This window comes from Patiria miniata, unplaced genomic scaffold (assembly GCF_015706575.1).
Source record: "Patiria miniata isolate m_02_andy unplaced genomic scaffold, ASM1570657v1 HiC_scaffold_3, whole genome shotgun sequence".
Classification (NCBI taxonomy): Eukaryota; Metazoa; Echinodermata; class Asteroidea; order Valvatida; family Asterinidae; genus Patiria; species Patiria miniata.
In genome coordinates this window covers 1,021,688-1,037,524 of record NW_024037069.1, presented here as the reverse complement: position 1 = coordinate 1,037,524, position 15,837 = coordinate 1,021,688, and the positions used below count along the sequence as shown (strand labels likewise).

General features: G+C 38.6%; 1 protein-coding gene across 3 annotated transcripts in view; it reads left to right on the top strand.

Moving 5' to 3' along the window:
• The window catches only part of LOC119737510 (protein MON2 homolog), a 60,123-nt gene extending 51,830 nt beyond the window's left edge, over positions 1 to 8,293 (top strand). For all 3 annotated transcript variants that reach the window (XM_038211926.1, XM_038211927.1, XM_038211928.1), the window contains 6 exons: positions 1,580 to 1,708; positions 2,696 to 2,886; positions 4,208 to 4,395; positions 5,127 to 5,337; positions 6,712 to 6,794; positions 7,677 to 8,293. In XM_038211926.1, coding sequence (XP_038067854.1) covers positions 1,580 to 1,708; positions 2,696 to 2,886; positions 4,208 to 4,395; positions 5,127 to 5,337; positions 6,712 to 6,794; positions 7,677 to 7,837 — 963 coding nt within the window. In that variant the 3' untranslated portion in view covers positions 7,838 to 8,293. The remainder of the gene's footprint in view (positions 1 to 1,579; positions 1,709 to 2,695; positions 2,887 to 4,207; positions 4,396 to 5,126; positions 5,338 to 6,711; positions 6,795 to 7,676) is intronic.
• The last annotated feature ends 7,544 nt before the right edge of the window (positions 8,294 to 15,837 follow it).

The window sequence follows — 15,837 nt, the reverse complement described above, 5'->3', positions numbered from 1 at the left end:
TTCTCTGGTTGTCTGTTTGCAGTCGCACACAAAAATCATGATGTGTTTTCATATATTTCAAATTTGTGAATAACAGGCCCCGATGTGGTATAATTTTGGTACTTCTGAAGTTGTTATGCTTCTATTCTGCCCTGCAGTCATGTGTCTTGTTTTCAAAACATATCTTTTCATCAAACATTGGTCATTTTCTTCTTTCAAATCTTGAATGCTACTACTCTGAACTTGTATCTGACCTGTCTTTCTTGCAATTTGCTAAATTGCATTTTAAACCAGAGCTTTTTCCCCCTTCAGGCAAATAAACCTGCACCCAACGTTTCCTCGAATCAGTCAGATTTCACCATTTTTCTTTTTCCTACAAGTTAACTTTTCTTTTCAAGCTTAACATCAAGATCCGTTTTATACGGACTGTCATCATTTTGAAAAAATGAAGAAGTGTGATATTCGGGACAGGCCTAGCCCAATATATCTTTAGAGGGAATGTACATCATTGGCTTTTGCTGTAGTTTTCAGAAATGAACGATTTGAAGGGTTAGTGTAAAAGATCAAATATTGTTACACTGACATGTTTGAAGTTTTGTGTTCGAAAATGCTGGAAAAACCCAAGAAAAACAAAAGTGTTCAATTAGTCTGGTTCCCTGACTCCACTTAAGATGAAATGGATCAATTTAAAGATGCCGGAAAATTGTAGGGTAAGGGAACCAGTCTAGCTGGCCTGCACCCGTTAATGAACATGTAACCAATAGCAAACACAATTTGAACTGGAAAAAAAGGTGTAAATTTGGAGCAGTAGTTGAAAAATAGTTGGGCTTTTCCAACAATGGTCGGCCGACCACCGTTGGGAATTTATACAAAACTACCACTTTTCTTGAAAATGATTTCACACCAAATGCCATAATTTTACAGGATGCTTTAGACTGTCATTTACCAACATCCTAGTAAGGTGTTTCGTAAAAATTTGGTAGTTTTGTTCTTCGATGTTTGCAAATGTTGTATATTCCCTTTAAACTGCCGTATAATAATAATAATAAACACCATTTGAAAAAAAGAAGTCGCTTTCCTGTGATTCACTGCAAGTCACAACAGGATTTGTGGCTTTTATCGCATCTTTGCTTTATTCTGATTCACTTGTATTGCTAGCAGTTGTATTCCGTGTGCTATTTTCGAATTTCCTTTTCTGAATTTGTTCTAGCAGAAAAATATCATCGACCGAAAATATCAGCCAGTGTTTTATTATTGAAGTATTACTTTACAAATTTTGAATTGCTTGTGGCCAGACAATAATTCCATTCCCCCGGGGGTGAGCTGGTTCCCGCCCCACAATCAGTATCGATAATGAACGGACTGGGAGCCAGTCTGCTCACAAGGTGGATCTGTTCATGCCCAAAACGAAAACCTTTTTATTTCATAGGGTTGAAAAATTGAATTTTTTTAAGAGCATGGGGCGCAACTCAGTTTCACCCCCCACAAAAAAAAAATGGTTGAATTTACATTTAACAAACAGACACACATTTTTTGTGAAACAGGCTTCTATGTGGACACAGAATAATGGATTTTGAAATGTTTTTTCTTGGTTCTGCAGTCTGACTGGGTGTCCATGAACTACGTGCCGTTTGCTGAGAAGGCCTTAGAGATGACCACAGCGCTGTATAAGACCACTGCCAGCCACCCTGAGGTGGTGCACATGCACGTGCTGCAGAACGTACTCAAGGTGGGTTCATTGCATGGTCAGCTTACTTAGAAATTGCTCTCACTCCTTTTGTCGTCTTTGCAAGGAACCTCCCTGAATCCTGCAAGATCATTAAAATACACTCAACCAAAAAAGAAAGTCCCCGCTTCCAATAGTTTTGTGTCTAACTCAAAAACTACTGAGCACATCTCGCTCAAATAACGACTACTCAGTCATGTCAGTACAGACATTCCTTAGCAATCCAGCCATATACCCTTTATTTGGCCCAAAACAGTGATAATGTGAACACATTTTTGCAACTTTTTTCGGCACCATTTGTCATGAATTGCATAATTTTTTACACATTATCACTGTTTTTGGCCAAACAAAGAGTATGGCTGGATTGCTAAGGAATTTCGGTACTGATTAGTCATTATTTGAGCAAGATGTGCCCAGTAGTTGTTGAGTTAGACAAAAATAGTATTAAGGGGGGACTTTCTTTTTTGGTTGAGTGAATCTGTTCACTGGTCGACCGACCAGTGTTGGAAAAAACTGGCTTTTATCAAATACTACTCCCAATTTATCATATTTAGTTCGATTACGTACCTGTGAATGGGTACAAGCCAGCTAGACTTATTCCCTGACCTTACAATTTCCCAACGTCTATAAATTGCTCCGTTTCATCTGAAGTGGGATCAGGGAACCAGACTACAAGAACATGATTGTTTTTCGTGGCTTTTCCTGCATCAAACAAGTCAGTGAAACAATATCTGCCATCAAATACAAACCCACCAAATCCATCCTTTTCTAAAAATTACAGCAAAAGCAAATGTTGTATATTCCCTTTAAAGAGTTAGACATCATGAGCATTTCTTGCAACCAAGGCATTTGAATATATGGTTAGTAAACACCGAAAAGCACTCAAATTTGGCAATCTCCAGATGAGTGTGTTCCTTTAACCTCCTGATCGTCGTCTTCATTTGTTCTGTAATTTCTGGATCACGAAAGCTTTCTCTTTTCTTTCCCCAGGTCCTTCAACTCCCCCTGGGCCTGAAGAACGCGTGTCCTTCCTCCTCCACCTGGAAGCTAGCCATCAGCTCCTTACTAGAGATCCTCCCGGTGGGGCTGCCTGTCGCTAGGCAACCCGCATCGTCGGCGCACTTCACCGAGATGTGGCCGGACCTAGCCGCGGCGTTGGAGCTGTTCCTGTTCTCAGACCAGTAAGTTAAGAGATTCATGACCTCTAACTCCTTAATTTAAAGCTAGAACCTTCTTGAATCCTTCAAAATCCTATATTGGTGTCGGAAGTGGATGCCACGTTCTTTGTGCATAATGTGTGGAAGCGTATCCGTAGTAAATAGATTCAGCCTCGTTTGGTTTGTGGATAATCATAGTAAAAAACTGTTTGTGTTGAAGCAGGTCATTTAAACGCCTTCACTTAGTATTGAAAAGGTTATAAGGACATAACACAATGTTTGTAAATTAATCCCTCTGAATTTTTTCGCTAGGAATCATCCTCAATCCTCCAAAATCCTCCAAACTTCCTGCACTTATGTTCAAATGAAGGATACCCAGCGCCTCAATGTTTCAAAATTGTCAGACAGTCCTGCCTCAAAAAAAATGCATTCATCATCAATCCTCCAAAATCCTTCAAAACCACCAAGAGGATTTTGAAGGATTGAGGTCAAGGACAACCACCATAAAAACGAAGTACCATCTCATTAGGCAATGTGTGTTCAGCCTCTGGGAGATTCCAGTGTTTTGTAATGTCCTTGAAAGAAGTTTTTAAGAGCTTGGTGAATAAACCTGCAAATGTATATTTCAAGTCTCATACATCCATCATCTAGTTATGGTCAAGGAGATTAAAGCTGTAGTCCATCATTTGCAGCTATCCAAAAAGTGACTGACATAATTATTGTTGAAAAACGTACTTAGCTGAAAGATAGTAAGGCAGTAAGGGGACTAAACTCCCTGCGAAATTATTCTTTCTGGCATGCTGTCATTTTGAAGAAATCAACGAAAGAAGGCCTTTCCAACGGTGCTTCTTAAGACACACCTTTGGAAATTTCCATTAGTAGTTCGTTTTTTTATTCAGCGAAGTGCGCGCAAGCGTTGACAAGACGCACACGCACGCGCGCCATCTATAATTCGTCGGATCAGTGCGCGACATCGCGTAGCTGCATTCGGCTCAGTAAGAACGTGTCTCGGACACTGAATTCAGGCCCAATTCAAAACATGATTCAGCAACTTTTGATTTGAAATCGGGATCCTAGAATGCTGTTTTTCTCGAAATATACAGCTGAAGCTGAGCTGAAAGTTCATAAGGTTAGTTGTTCAGCACCCTTCTTCAGATTTTGAGTAGGTGTGTTGCTTCAAACAAACAAAATGCAAAAATTACAAATGATGGACTATACCTTTAAACACAAACAATTTTGTTGTGAAAACTAGAAAAATGGTGTAGACAGAACAGTGTACATCTCCAACACCTCAGTGTTTCTCGGAAATGTGAAGTTTTGCTGTACATCTCTTTCAATCATGCAGTCCCGCCCCGACATCTCTATCCGTGGAGGAGCAGCAGCGAGTGGAAGCCATCGACGTGCAGGTGGTCCAGATGGTGCGTCAGATAGTCCTGCCCTACTCGGCCAACACTCCGGAGTCATTCACGGCTAGGGTGATGACCCTGCTCAATAGGGGGTCCATTCACTCTGCAAACACCGCAAGTTTCCTAGGTAACTTGGCTCTCAATTATGTTCTAAGATCAGTTAGGAGGAAAAGTAGCCTAGTTCTGTCGCCCAAGTGCCCAGAATTAGAAGTTTTAAATATTCTTTGTTTATCTTAAACAAGTCTTTCATGAAAACTCTTTCGTTTTCAAAAAGCATTATATTAATTGCAAAAAAGATTAAAAAGATGCAAATAAATACCTGCCTGCTAAAAAACAGACCTGAATCATGTTGGTTATATTAAAAGAAAAATTAAGTTTTGAAGGCTGTTTGTGTCTCCTCAATGAAGTTTAGGGAGACACTAACCAGTCCTAAATGACTGATGTCCGTAGCCCCGCATTTATGTTAAAGTTTAGGTTGAGTTGGGGTTTTTTTAAATTATAACTTCTACATGCTTTCATTGATTTTGATGAAACTTGGTTGCAGTAACCCTAGGGCGGGAAGACATAATTCTTCATCGAATTACTGAGGTCAAAGATCATGTATGGGTCGTTAGAGGTCATTGTTCAAAAATGCTTCAAATGTTTCTTTGTCTACAGAACAAGACACGACCATTTAAACCTATAACAGTCCCAGCCACTGTTACCCAACCCAATTTTGGCCAATTTTTTCTAGAAATGAAACCAAGGATTTTTTCATTCTAGTCCACTAGGCACTGTAGCTTGCAAACCTGAAGAAACCTAGAGAGAACGCTGAAGCAATGTTCGTCTTTTTCCTTCCTTTTTTTTTTGTGCACAAAGACGTTGACAACCGTCAGTTGCGGGAGGAGTTTGCCAAGTCCTGCTTTGAGACCCTGCTCCAGTTCTCCTTCATCGCCCACGACCTGAGCAAGATGACCGACGAGGGCGGTCTGACCAAGATGGCTCTGTCGGCTCTGCTGCAGCGATGCCAGGAGGTGCTGCAGAAGTACGTGGAGGACGAGCGGCTCAGCGGCAAGTGCCCACTGCCAAGGTCAGTACATGTTGTGCTAAATAGGCCTGAAGCATGAATGTCACGCTTTGTTTTCGGGTGTCACGGTCTCACTTCTCCGGCGTGCTAGCTTCTCCGGGTGGATTCGGCAGATAATTCAGCACGTTACAGTGCACGTTACATGAGCACGCTACATGCTCATGTGTCCGCTGTGCTAACTTTTCCTTGGGCTGTGTTGTTGTTGTTGTAAAGTCTACCGGTCCATACAGACAGTGAGGGACACCCAAGAATGCGTTATGTAACACTTCCTGTGGGTCAAGTCATATTGCAAGCATTCTGAAGTTGTGTTCCCATTGTCATTGCGTGTGTGTTGAGGAATAATTAAGAACTGTGTTCCTTGCTTGGTCGTGGTCCATCACATGCATGTCCAATTTGCAACCACGTTCAACCACGGTTTAAAATAAATGTGCATCCTTCAAGTCTTTTTGGTTATTAGGATGTTGGGAGTTAACTGCGCGCCCCACCATGCCTAGGTTTGGATTCGATGGTACCCTGTGACGTATACATACAAACATCCTAACTTAATCTTACGTGAACCAGTACAACCCCAAAGAACTCAACACACACATAAAGTTGGCGAAAGTGAACACTACTGAGCAATTTTGTGCATGCGTGTTGAAGCGAAATTTCCAACTTGGAGAAGCTAGCACGCCGTAGAAGTGAGACCGTGACACCGGCGCTGCATTGACTGGGTTAACCCTTTCATTACTACATTGTTTATTGACTTGGCTCACTCCAGGACCAAATTGTTTGCTCAGTCATGTGGAAATTACTAGAACGTGAAAAATGGACCGCCAATTGAAAACTCACTTTTTGCAACCCAGATTTTCACTGCCAAGGAGTGATTAAAATCATAGGTGTTGTGTGTAAAGTTTGTTCCTTGAACTCTTTCATGTGATGTGAATATCAAGTCCATATGTGCAAATATAAGAATGTTGTGCCTGTTTGTTGATCTGGTCCCAGTTTATCAAACTGCAAGCCATTTCACCACATGACCAATTGGCACTCCATACCTCAGAATTGTGCATGGATACTTCTGAAGCACTCTTAATTTAAAGTAATAGTGCACCATTAGAACGATCCGAAAACACTCTTTCTGCTGGTATATGCTTGATGTATGGGCAGCCAAACACACCAACATGCCGGCAGAGAAAAGTAGTGAATAAATCTGTGTGGAGGGTGTTCTGTGTCTGGTTTTCTGGGCGACTAAAGTCACGTATGGTAATCAGCAGGGGGTACTTCCTTGTCGACAAAGGTCGTCCTTGGTAAGGAAACGGTTAAGCTTGTTGTGGACAACAGGTCACAAGCATGAAACTGGAGGTTGACTTTTGACTTTGGGATTTCTCCAATTGACAGATCCCGGATGGCTGAGATGTCGTTTGTCTTGCAAGCCGTCACCACTCTGATACATTCCTTAAAGAAAGCTAAGAGCAGCAACGGTAAGTCTCCAATTCCGGCTTCCTTTGATTTAATCCAAAATTTTCCATAGGTTACATTCAGACTTTGCATTCATAAATACCTATTGGTCGAGAGCCCGTCACGTGGCCGGTCTTACACGGTTGATAAAGACATGGCTAGCTGGTCTTAAACACTTTTCCAGTGAAATTTTGACTCCCATGAAATCCAGTGCCTTTTCCTGTTTTGTTGGTTGAACGTTCGCAATCCTCATGTAGGCATGCGCAATACTACCAGTGAGTCAATATTTCATAGTCCTAAACTCTCGACGCACTCACCACAGCTGCATCTGCGTGTGATCGCGCAGTACGCACGACGTGCGCGCCAATCTCCATAAAGGGAGTTGTTTACGTCTTACTGGCGAGCTGGATGTTTAAGACTGGTTGGAGTCCAGACTCCAACCAGTTTTAAACATAGTGTTTAACACCTCTCAAGCACACATTTATTCCCTTATTCAAGACAAGAATTCGTAGGCGAGTCTGGTAAAGCTGGTCCCAGAGCACACACAATTCTGCTCCATTTACCCTCCTATGCAAACGTACATTCCTTGCAAAGTTGCCCTTGCAGTCAAAATCAGTCAAGCAACTGTTTTCAACAGTTAAGAGCTCCCAGCCTACATAAAGGAGGATTGACTGGCTGTGACTGTTTATGTACCAGTAACTTCATGATTCATGAGGAAAGAACAATGATTTCACAGCAATGTTATTATGAAGTCAGTGAGTTACATGTAAAGCATTTAAAAGAACGGCAGTCATTGAGCTGCCGCAGTAGCCTATAGGCTAACGAGATGAGCTATGAATTAAACGATCCCCGGTTCAAATGTTGTTTAACAGATCTTCATATCTCTGGTCTCCCCTATTTTGCAGTGGACCAAGCCACCTGGAGCCAGGTGATAGACCTGTATCCCTATCTGGTGGACTGTACCACTTGTACCTCCTCGCAGGTGTGCAATGCGCTCAAGGAGGCCCTCAGCCAATACCAAGACCTCCTGGTTGCCCCTAGCAACAGGCTCGTCAACGGCACGTGAGAACATCCTCAATTTTGTTTTCCCTCCTGAGTTAAACAAACCAGAACACAGCATAGATATTTGTACCATATATATTTTGGAAAGATTTACGGTATATCTAGATTCAGAAGGGTTGATGCTTAAATACCAGCTTATTTAAGATTGTTAATTTGGCAGTACATGTAAATGTAAACATTTTAATGACATTGGCAATTTGGTTTTTTTTCCTTTTTAGTAGGTTCCCCTCTTAAAAAAAATTGCAACTCTGTAAAAACTAGCACAAAATAGAAATTCCATGAACAGCCTTTGATAAACTCAGCTTGCTCCTCCAACCCCCCCTCCCCCACTCTACCTGTGCAGCCCCACCCCCAAAAAGGGATGAAAAACGGACTTTGTTTTCCTGCATGGAATTTCTGACGGAGGCCAAAAATTTGAAAAAAATTCTACTTATGTATAAAATTAAACAATATTGTTTTTTTTTTAGTTTAGGTTTTCCCCGGCTATTTTTAAATATTTATCATCTGAATTCACCGTTTCTAATATTCAAATTCAGCCATCAACATCGATTTAGTCCACTTCCAATGTTTAATTTCGTCTTTTGTCAGACAATTTCAAATTCAGTTCAAGCAACTTCAAACAATGAGCCCACGTTTTCATCCGGGGTTATTCGATTTCGTCTCGTCTACGCCAAACCTTGTTATTCAGAAATCAAATTTGTGCAATTGATTTATATCAGTTGAATTCGATCTCTGAATGCTGCCAATCGACAACAGCTTAGATGAATATGATGTGAAATGACGAATATTGTCGACCCGGTGACTAAAGAGGGTGACCAAACTTTAAAATTGAATGGTAAATGACTAAAAACAATTTGCTAAAAGCATGTGAAAATTTTCATGGACGAAATCGAATAATCTGTGAATTTGAACAAAAACTCTTTTAAAATAGCCGGGAAAACCTTAAATTACCAGTTTTGGTGTCAGCATGGAAAATTACTGGAAATCATTTCGGGAGTTCCAACAACTTTTGAAAGTTGTTTAATATTCGATATCTTCAAACATTAACATCAATTTTAAGGGATTTGGGTTTTTGGGTTTTTTTGCTACAGTTAGGGACGGTTTTCTAGTGGGTAGACTTTCTATTTATAGTATGAAAAATGAAACATTGAAAGAACAAATTCTTGGGAAGCTAGGGGGCCTTTTTGCATGCATATGTGGAGAATGTTTTTTTATGCCAAAAACTGGCAAAGTGCATTTTTAGAATGAAAAAAAAATATCAAACAACTCTGATTAAAAAGCAAATTTGCAAAACTAGAGAACAATAATTACATTTTTGCTTTTGAGGAATTTTCATTTGATTGATATTTGAATGGCTATACTTCCCTGTTTGCTATTCTGTGGTTTTGAAGGGAAAAATTCACACTTTTATAGTTGCCTTTTGTTGTGCAATGTTTATACCATGACTAAGTGTTTATTTGCAAAAGGTGTAACCTAGCAACTACCTTGATTGAAATAACCTTGGGGTTTTTTTTGGTTGGTTCAAAAGTTTGGTGGCTACCACGTCTACCTGAAAACCAAAGTGATAACAGTTTTTTGTTTTCGAGGAGGTTTGGATTTTATTCAAATGAGGGTGTTGGGTTAGAAATACAAAATGCATAAATAACATAAAGAAGTGAAACAGTTTCAATAACCCAATATTTTTCCCTCCAAAATACAGTTGACAAACTCACTTTTATCTTTTGGGCGCTCTTGTTGCCTTGTTTTTCTTGGTTTTCAAAATGTGGTTGAAGAATGTACCGGTACGCTAAAAAGCAAAGCCTACATATTTGCTAAGCAGGGAACTATTTTGCTTACCAAAAAAAAAAATTAAAATTAAAATGTTACCAACCAAAATGGCATGTAAAGTTATTTGGTCGTGGCTGGTACTCCACAGTTTGTCTACTTAGCAGTGTCCCGGACTCTGTTTCATAACTGGTGAAGGTTACACCTCCATGTTCCGACACCCCTATTTCCCGACATCCCTACGTTCCTACTGCAAATATTCCTATTATTCCTCTAACCCTAACCCTAACCGGGAGTAACACAATCTTATGTGCAGGTTGTCAGAACATAGGGGTGTCGGAACATAAGCCCTTTTCGCACTAGACAAATCTCGGGGTTGACGCAGGGTTGGCGCAGAGTTGAAAACATGCATCGTTTCACACTTGAAGAATTTCAACCCTGCGTCAACCCCGAGATTGATTTCGCTCCAGACTAAGGTTGAGATTTTCAACCCGGGTTGAAATTCTTGCCAGGGTTGAAAACAGTAGTAACTGAGCATGATAAGCTTGATTTGCATGAAACAAGTGTGAAACAATGCGGAGTTTAACCCGGGGTTGAAAAATCAAAAACTCAACCCGGGGCGGCACTGGGTTCACCCAGGGTTGAGTTCAACCCGGGTTGAGAGGCTCTAGTGTGCAAAGGGCTATAGAGCATGTACAAGTGTATCAGCAAAGGAAATATTGCCGTCTGTTTTCTTGGGTAATTCCTAAAATTTCCTGTAAACATTTCAGTTGTGGAAGTGTTTACGTTGTAATAATCACATGCTTTGAGTTTTATTATAATCCAGGGACTGAAAGAGTTATTTTCCATGAAACGAGGTACCAGTACCCACACTACTGATACAATGAACCTAATCATGTGGTTACCCTCCAAGGGTGCCATAAATACATATATTCACATGGGTTTTTTGGTTCTGCCAATTTTTTTTTTACATGTACTAGCTGGTTGAAGTTGGGGTGAGATTTGTCAACATTTTTCCTGCTTTCAGGATTATTTAAGAATCCCTTTCGAAATCTGGGACCCCTGAGATTTTACCGTAAAGTTGTTTTTAAATGTGAAATTTTATATACAGGGCGGTGCAAAAAGAAGGAAAATCACTTTTTGACAGGAATTTTAACCAACTTATTTGAACTTTTCTTCTGTAATGTAGTGAGGTATAGCCTTCAACCTTATGTGGTGAAAAAAAATCTTTAAAAAAATTGCAAGAATAGTGTTTTTATGGTAATTTGAGAAAAAGTCTCCAAATTCACTGTTGTTCACATGTAATTCTAGTGAAGTGTTTTTTGTCTTCAAATCAAGCTCCGGAGCTCAGTCAAGCAGATGGAATAAAGACGTCCATGGACAAACAGGTTGGGCACGTGAAATTCCTAAACTACCATAACTCAGTGACAAAATGTGTATTTGCTATCATTTTTTCGTCACTTATGTTTATAGATCAATATTTTAATACCATTGATTTGAATTTTTGAAATATGCTCCACAAGTAGTTGAAAATTGCTGTCAAATGTGAGTTTGATTCCTTTTGCACCACCATGTAGAACAAACGAAATGGGTATAGTAACGGATGCCTTGAGGCAAATACAAATATAGACGCTACGTTGTTCTGGGGCTCTTGGCGACCCAAACCCAAGCTAATTTTTTCCATGCATTTTTCATTTTCTTCAAGCTCACCCATGTGTCCACTTTGCTCATACTTGCCCAAATATTGCATTTTTCGAAATCTTGACTTCATTGCCAGTTTTGGCTTCGTACTGTTGACCTTTGCTCAGCTTGGATCCATGTTCAGGAAAGTCAAATCCAGTAATAATGAGACAGCCTTTCCATTCAGTTGGACGTGCATCACAAGCCAGAGACGGAGCCAAAACTGACGACAAAACCCTAGATTTCGTAAATTTCCCATGAGTCAGTGCAAGAAATACACAACAGATGCTCGGACCAATAGATTTTGGTGGATACACGGGAGCAATTACCCAGCCCACTGGGCCCGTCCCACCCTGCTCTGTCAGCAGGATATTGCATTAGGAAATGCCGGGACAGCCCCACGAGGAAGTGATAATAAGTCTACAACGTGTTTGCCATTTCCTTCTGTCGATTGCGGGGAAATGGAACAGCAGTATTTTATATAGCGTTGCTGACTTGAATTTCCTCAATTTAGAGAGAAAAAAAATGAATTTATTTCCTCAAAAGAGAGGAAAAAAAACTTGAAATTTTAAAGTTGGATGTGGCATAAAAATGCCACTGTCTTAAATTCACAAAATAGCCATAAACAACTGAACAATTTTATGTTTTTGAGTCGGCTGCTGTTATTTTCTGCCACCCTTGATTTTTCTGAAGTTTCCAGGGTTGCATTTGTGTGGCTGATTTATCAGAAGATCTTTGCAAATAAGCCAAGTTTTCCCACCGATTCATATACAGGACAACTTTAAATAAGAGAGCAACACAGCCATTGTTAACAGAAGGGATTGGTCACATGGAAAATGTGAAAGTGGAGATTTGTTTCAAACCAGCCTGAAATTTCAAATTGTTTTAGATTATTTTTTGGCAGAAGGAACCTTTATGCTAAATCTCATAGTTTGTTACCTTCCCCGACCATGGAAATAGACTGGGGGGGGAGGGGGGGGTCCTGGACTCTAACACTTTTTTAAGCTGCATGAAGTGTGATAAATGAGGCGTGCCACTACTAAATGAACATAAAGTCGGAAGTTACCATATTGCAAAACTTCAGACTAAAGCCAAAAATATGAAAGGGTGGTCGATTTGTTTGTTTTCAGGTCAGCCTCAATCTGTAAATCCTGTGCTACCGTTCCCAATGGGAGACATTTGAGACGTTGGTGGCAGCAAACACACAGGTCCATACATTTTCAATTATTTTCCAGTGTGTATATCGTGTTTAAGCTATTGAAGCACGCATGTTCAATATGACACAAACAATGGAAGAAGGCCCACTATGTTTGCTGCCTCCACTGTTTCAAAAGTCTCCCATTGCTTTTATGCCAACAAACTTTGTTGAAACCTATTTGCATGCCGTTTTATTTACTTGAATGTTCATTCAGTGCAACACGACAGCAGAACTTTGAAATGCCATTTTCTCAACAACAAAACTTACTTTCACAAATTCAGTTTAGTTGGTGGTCCGTATTTCCATGAGTGAACTCAGTACTCCTAAATGTTGTATACCATTGAAAATCTCTTATCTGCAAAATCCAGATATATAAGTATCTTGATTCTTAAAAATACTGACTTTAGGCCCAAAAAAAAAGTCTCCGGTCTCTGGTATGCGCGCGCGTCGCCGTAGCCATGCGCGTCGGCAAAATGAAAAAGGTTTTTTTTTTCAATAAAAGATGATGTCTCAAAACCGCCAAACTCACTGGTTTGACTGGAATCCTGCTGCAGCACAATTTTAACGTGTTTTTAGATGGGGGTATGATCGAGAATAAGCTTTATGTGGACTCTCTGGACTCCCGTACATTTTGCACTAAGTCGGGCACTATTTGCAGTCATCAGCCGACATTTGAAGCAAAAAAGTCAGGTAAAAAAAAAAAAAGCCGCGTCACCGCACCACTTTTTGGGCAAGCTCCATACCAGAAACCAGAGACTTTTTTTTTTGGCCTTATGCTCATTATCTAATTTCCCGACCCTTATAGAAGATAGACTTGTATATTGTTAATTTGTGCATTAAATCTTTAATCCTAGAAAACAGTTGTAATCAGTTATAATTGTTGTTGTTTTTTCAATATTTGTAAATCAATTGCAGAATGCGATTTGTAAATCTTTTGTAAAGTGATACGTTTGCCAGTTTTTGGATAAACTCTTTTATTCTGCAAAGCTGTATTAACTGAATTTAATTCTCAGTTTCTTTAAAGCTGAATTTCTATATATTCCTGTAGCTCGGAAACAAGAATTATTTATTTATACGTGTTCATGAGTTTTAAAACAAGAGTATTTAACACGGAAAAAAACTGGTGAATTTGGTTTTTTTGGGATGTAGCTGATTATACAAACACAGATGTTCGGGTAACGTGTTATTGTGGGACGTACGAGATAGTGTACAGAATAGAAATGTAAAATAAAACATAATACATTTACGAATAAATTATTTACTCATACAAAAAAAGAGAGATAATTTTCCTGTCTTTATTTCTTCGTTCATGCGAAACCTTCACATTGCTTTTAAAAAAAATCTGTCCACATACAAAATGTATAATCAAATTGCACCAATATGAGTTCTTTTTACATAATTTTTTACAAACAAACCTATGTAAGTTTTAAGACTTCATTGTAACCATTCTCTTCGATTTCAACATTATTTTTTCTAATTCCTTTTATACCTTCCTTAAAGGGAAAATACAACATTTGCAAACATCAAAAAACGAAATGATCAAATTATCATGAAATACCTTACTGAATTGTTAGGGACTGACAGTCTAAAGCATCCTTTAAAATCCTGGCTCCTGGCTCCTGGTGGCCTGACATTTTCAAGAAAAACTGTAATTTTTCCAGCGTTGGAGAAAACTGGCTTTTTTCAAAAACTGTTCTCAACTTTTCATATAATAGTTATTCTGACTTTTCTTTGCGATTGATCACACACCTGTGAAGGGGTACAAGCCTGCTAGACTGATTCTCTGACCTTACAGTTCCCCAAAGTGTATTAATTGCTTCGTTTCATCTTAAGTTGGGTCAGGGAACCAAACTACAAGAACATGATAGGTTTTCTTGGTTTTTCCAGCATCTACAAGCCCAAAACATGAAACAAGTCAGTTTAACAATATTTTATATAACATACTAATCCTCCAAATCCATTTATTTCTGAAAATTGCAGCAAAAGCAAATGTTGTACATTCCCTTTAACTAAAAGTCAGTTTTATTTTTGAATTGAATTACTCCAGTTCATACTCCTGTATGTTACACAATTTTGCATATTTTTTTTTTCAGTCAGAATAACAAAATAACAAAATTTATTTCAGTTTTAGAATTGTCCTCAAGTAGGGCTGTCCACTTCCGAATAAATTAGTATTTGATTACTCAAAACTGCATGGACCGAATACTGGAATATTCAAAGTTCGCTGATCAAGTTTTACAATTGCCAGTTGCAACAGCGTACCGCGCTGGCTAACAGTCGTACACAAAGCACGCCAGGTAAACTTAATTGTGTGCTGCGTTGATATTATAGGCCGCTGGGGTTTTTTTTACCCGAATATGGAACCAGCCAAAAAAAAATTCCAACAATGACGATCAAATATTTGAATATTCAGTATACTTGGGACAGCCCTATCCGCCAAAGACACAAAAAATGGACAAACATAATGATATACAAATCAAATGTATGCTTCACGAATACATTTCTCGTCAAAGCCTCGCATTAATATAAAATCTCGGTTATATACAACCTTTGCCATACAAGTCCAATACTACATGTACATGTATATACAAATTTCAACGCCGCATCATAAAAGTGTTACTTTGCATAGAATGACATAAATTGGTGAAAATATAAACTTAAAAGTTGTTAATGAATATTAAAATATATTTAAGAATACTGACAGTTATTAAAATACATTGAAAAGTGAAGATATTAATAACTGTACCCGGTAATTGTATGATCTGTTTAAAAGGCATCTTAATAACCTCATGTTCCATTTGCACTTCTTATTTTACTTAGTTTTCAACACACAATTTATTGACGATACAGATTATACACAAACAACACAATCTTTTTTTTTTGTATTTGGACAATACAAAAATTGTAATATTTGTTTACAAAAATACAACAATGCTTCCTTTAATTATTTCATGACATAAATTGGTGAAAATAAAATTGAAAGCTGATAATGAATATTAAAATATATTTAAGAATACTGACAGTGATTAAAATACATTGAAAGTGAAGATATTAATTACTGTACCGGTAACTTTATTATCTGTTTAAAATGTATACATTTTAATTACATCATGTTCCATTTGCACTTTTTTTTTACCTAGTTTTCAACACACAATTTATTGACAATGCAGATTATACACAAACAACACAATCTTTTTTTTGTATTTGGACAATACAAAAATTGTAATATTTGTTTACAAAAATACAACAATGCTTCCTTTAATTATTTTAAAAGAAATTGCGTAACTTTCTTTACTAGGGGACATTAGCCCTTGACTTGACGTACAATATAGATGGCATAACAAGACCCCTAAATAGACTTT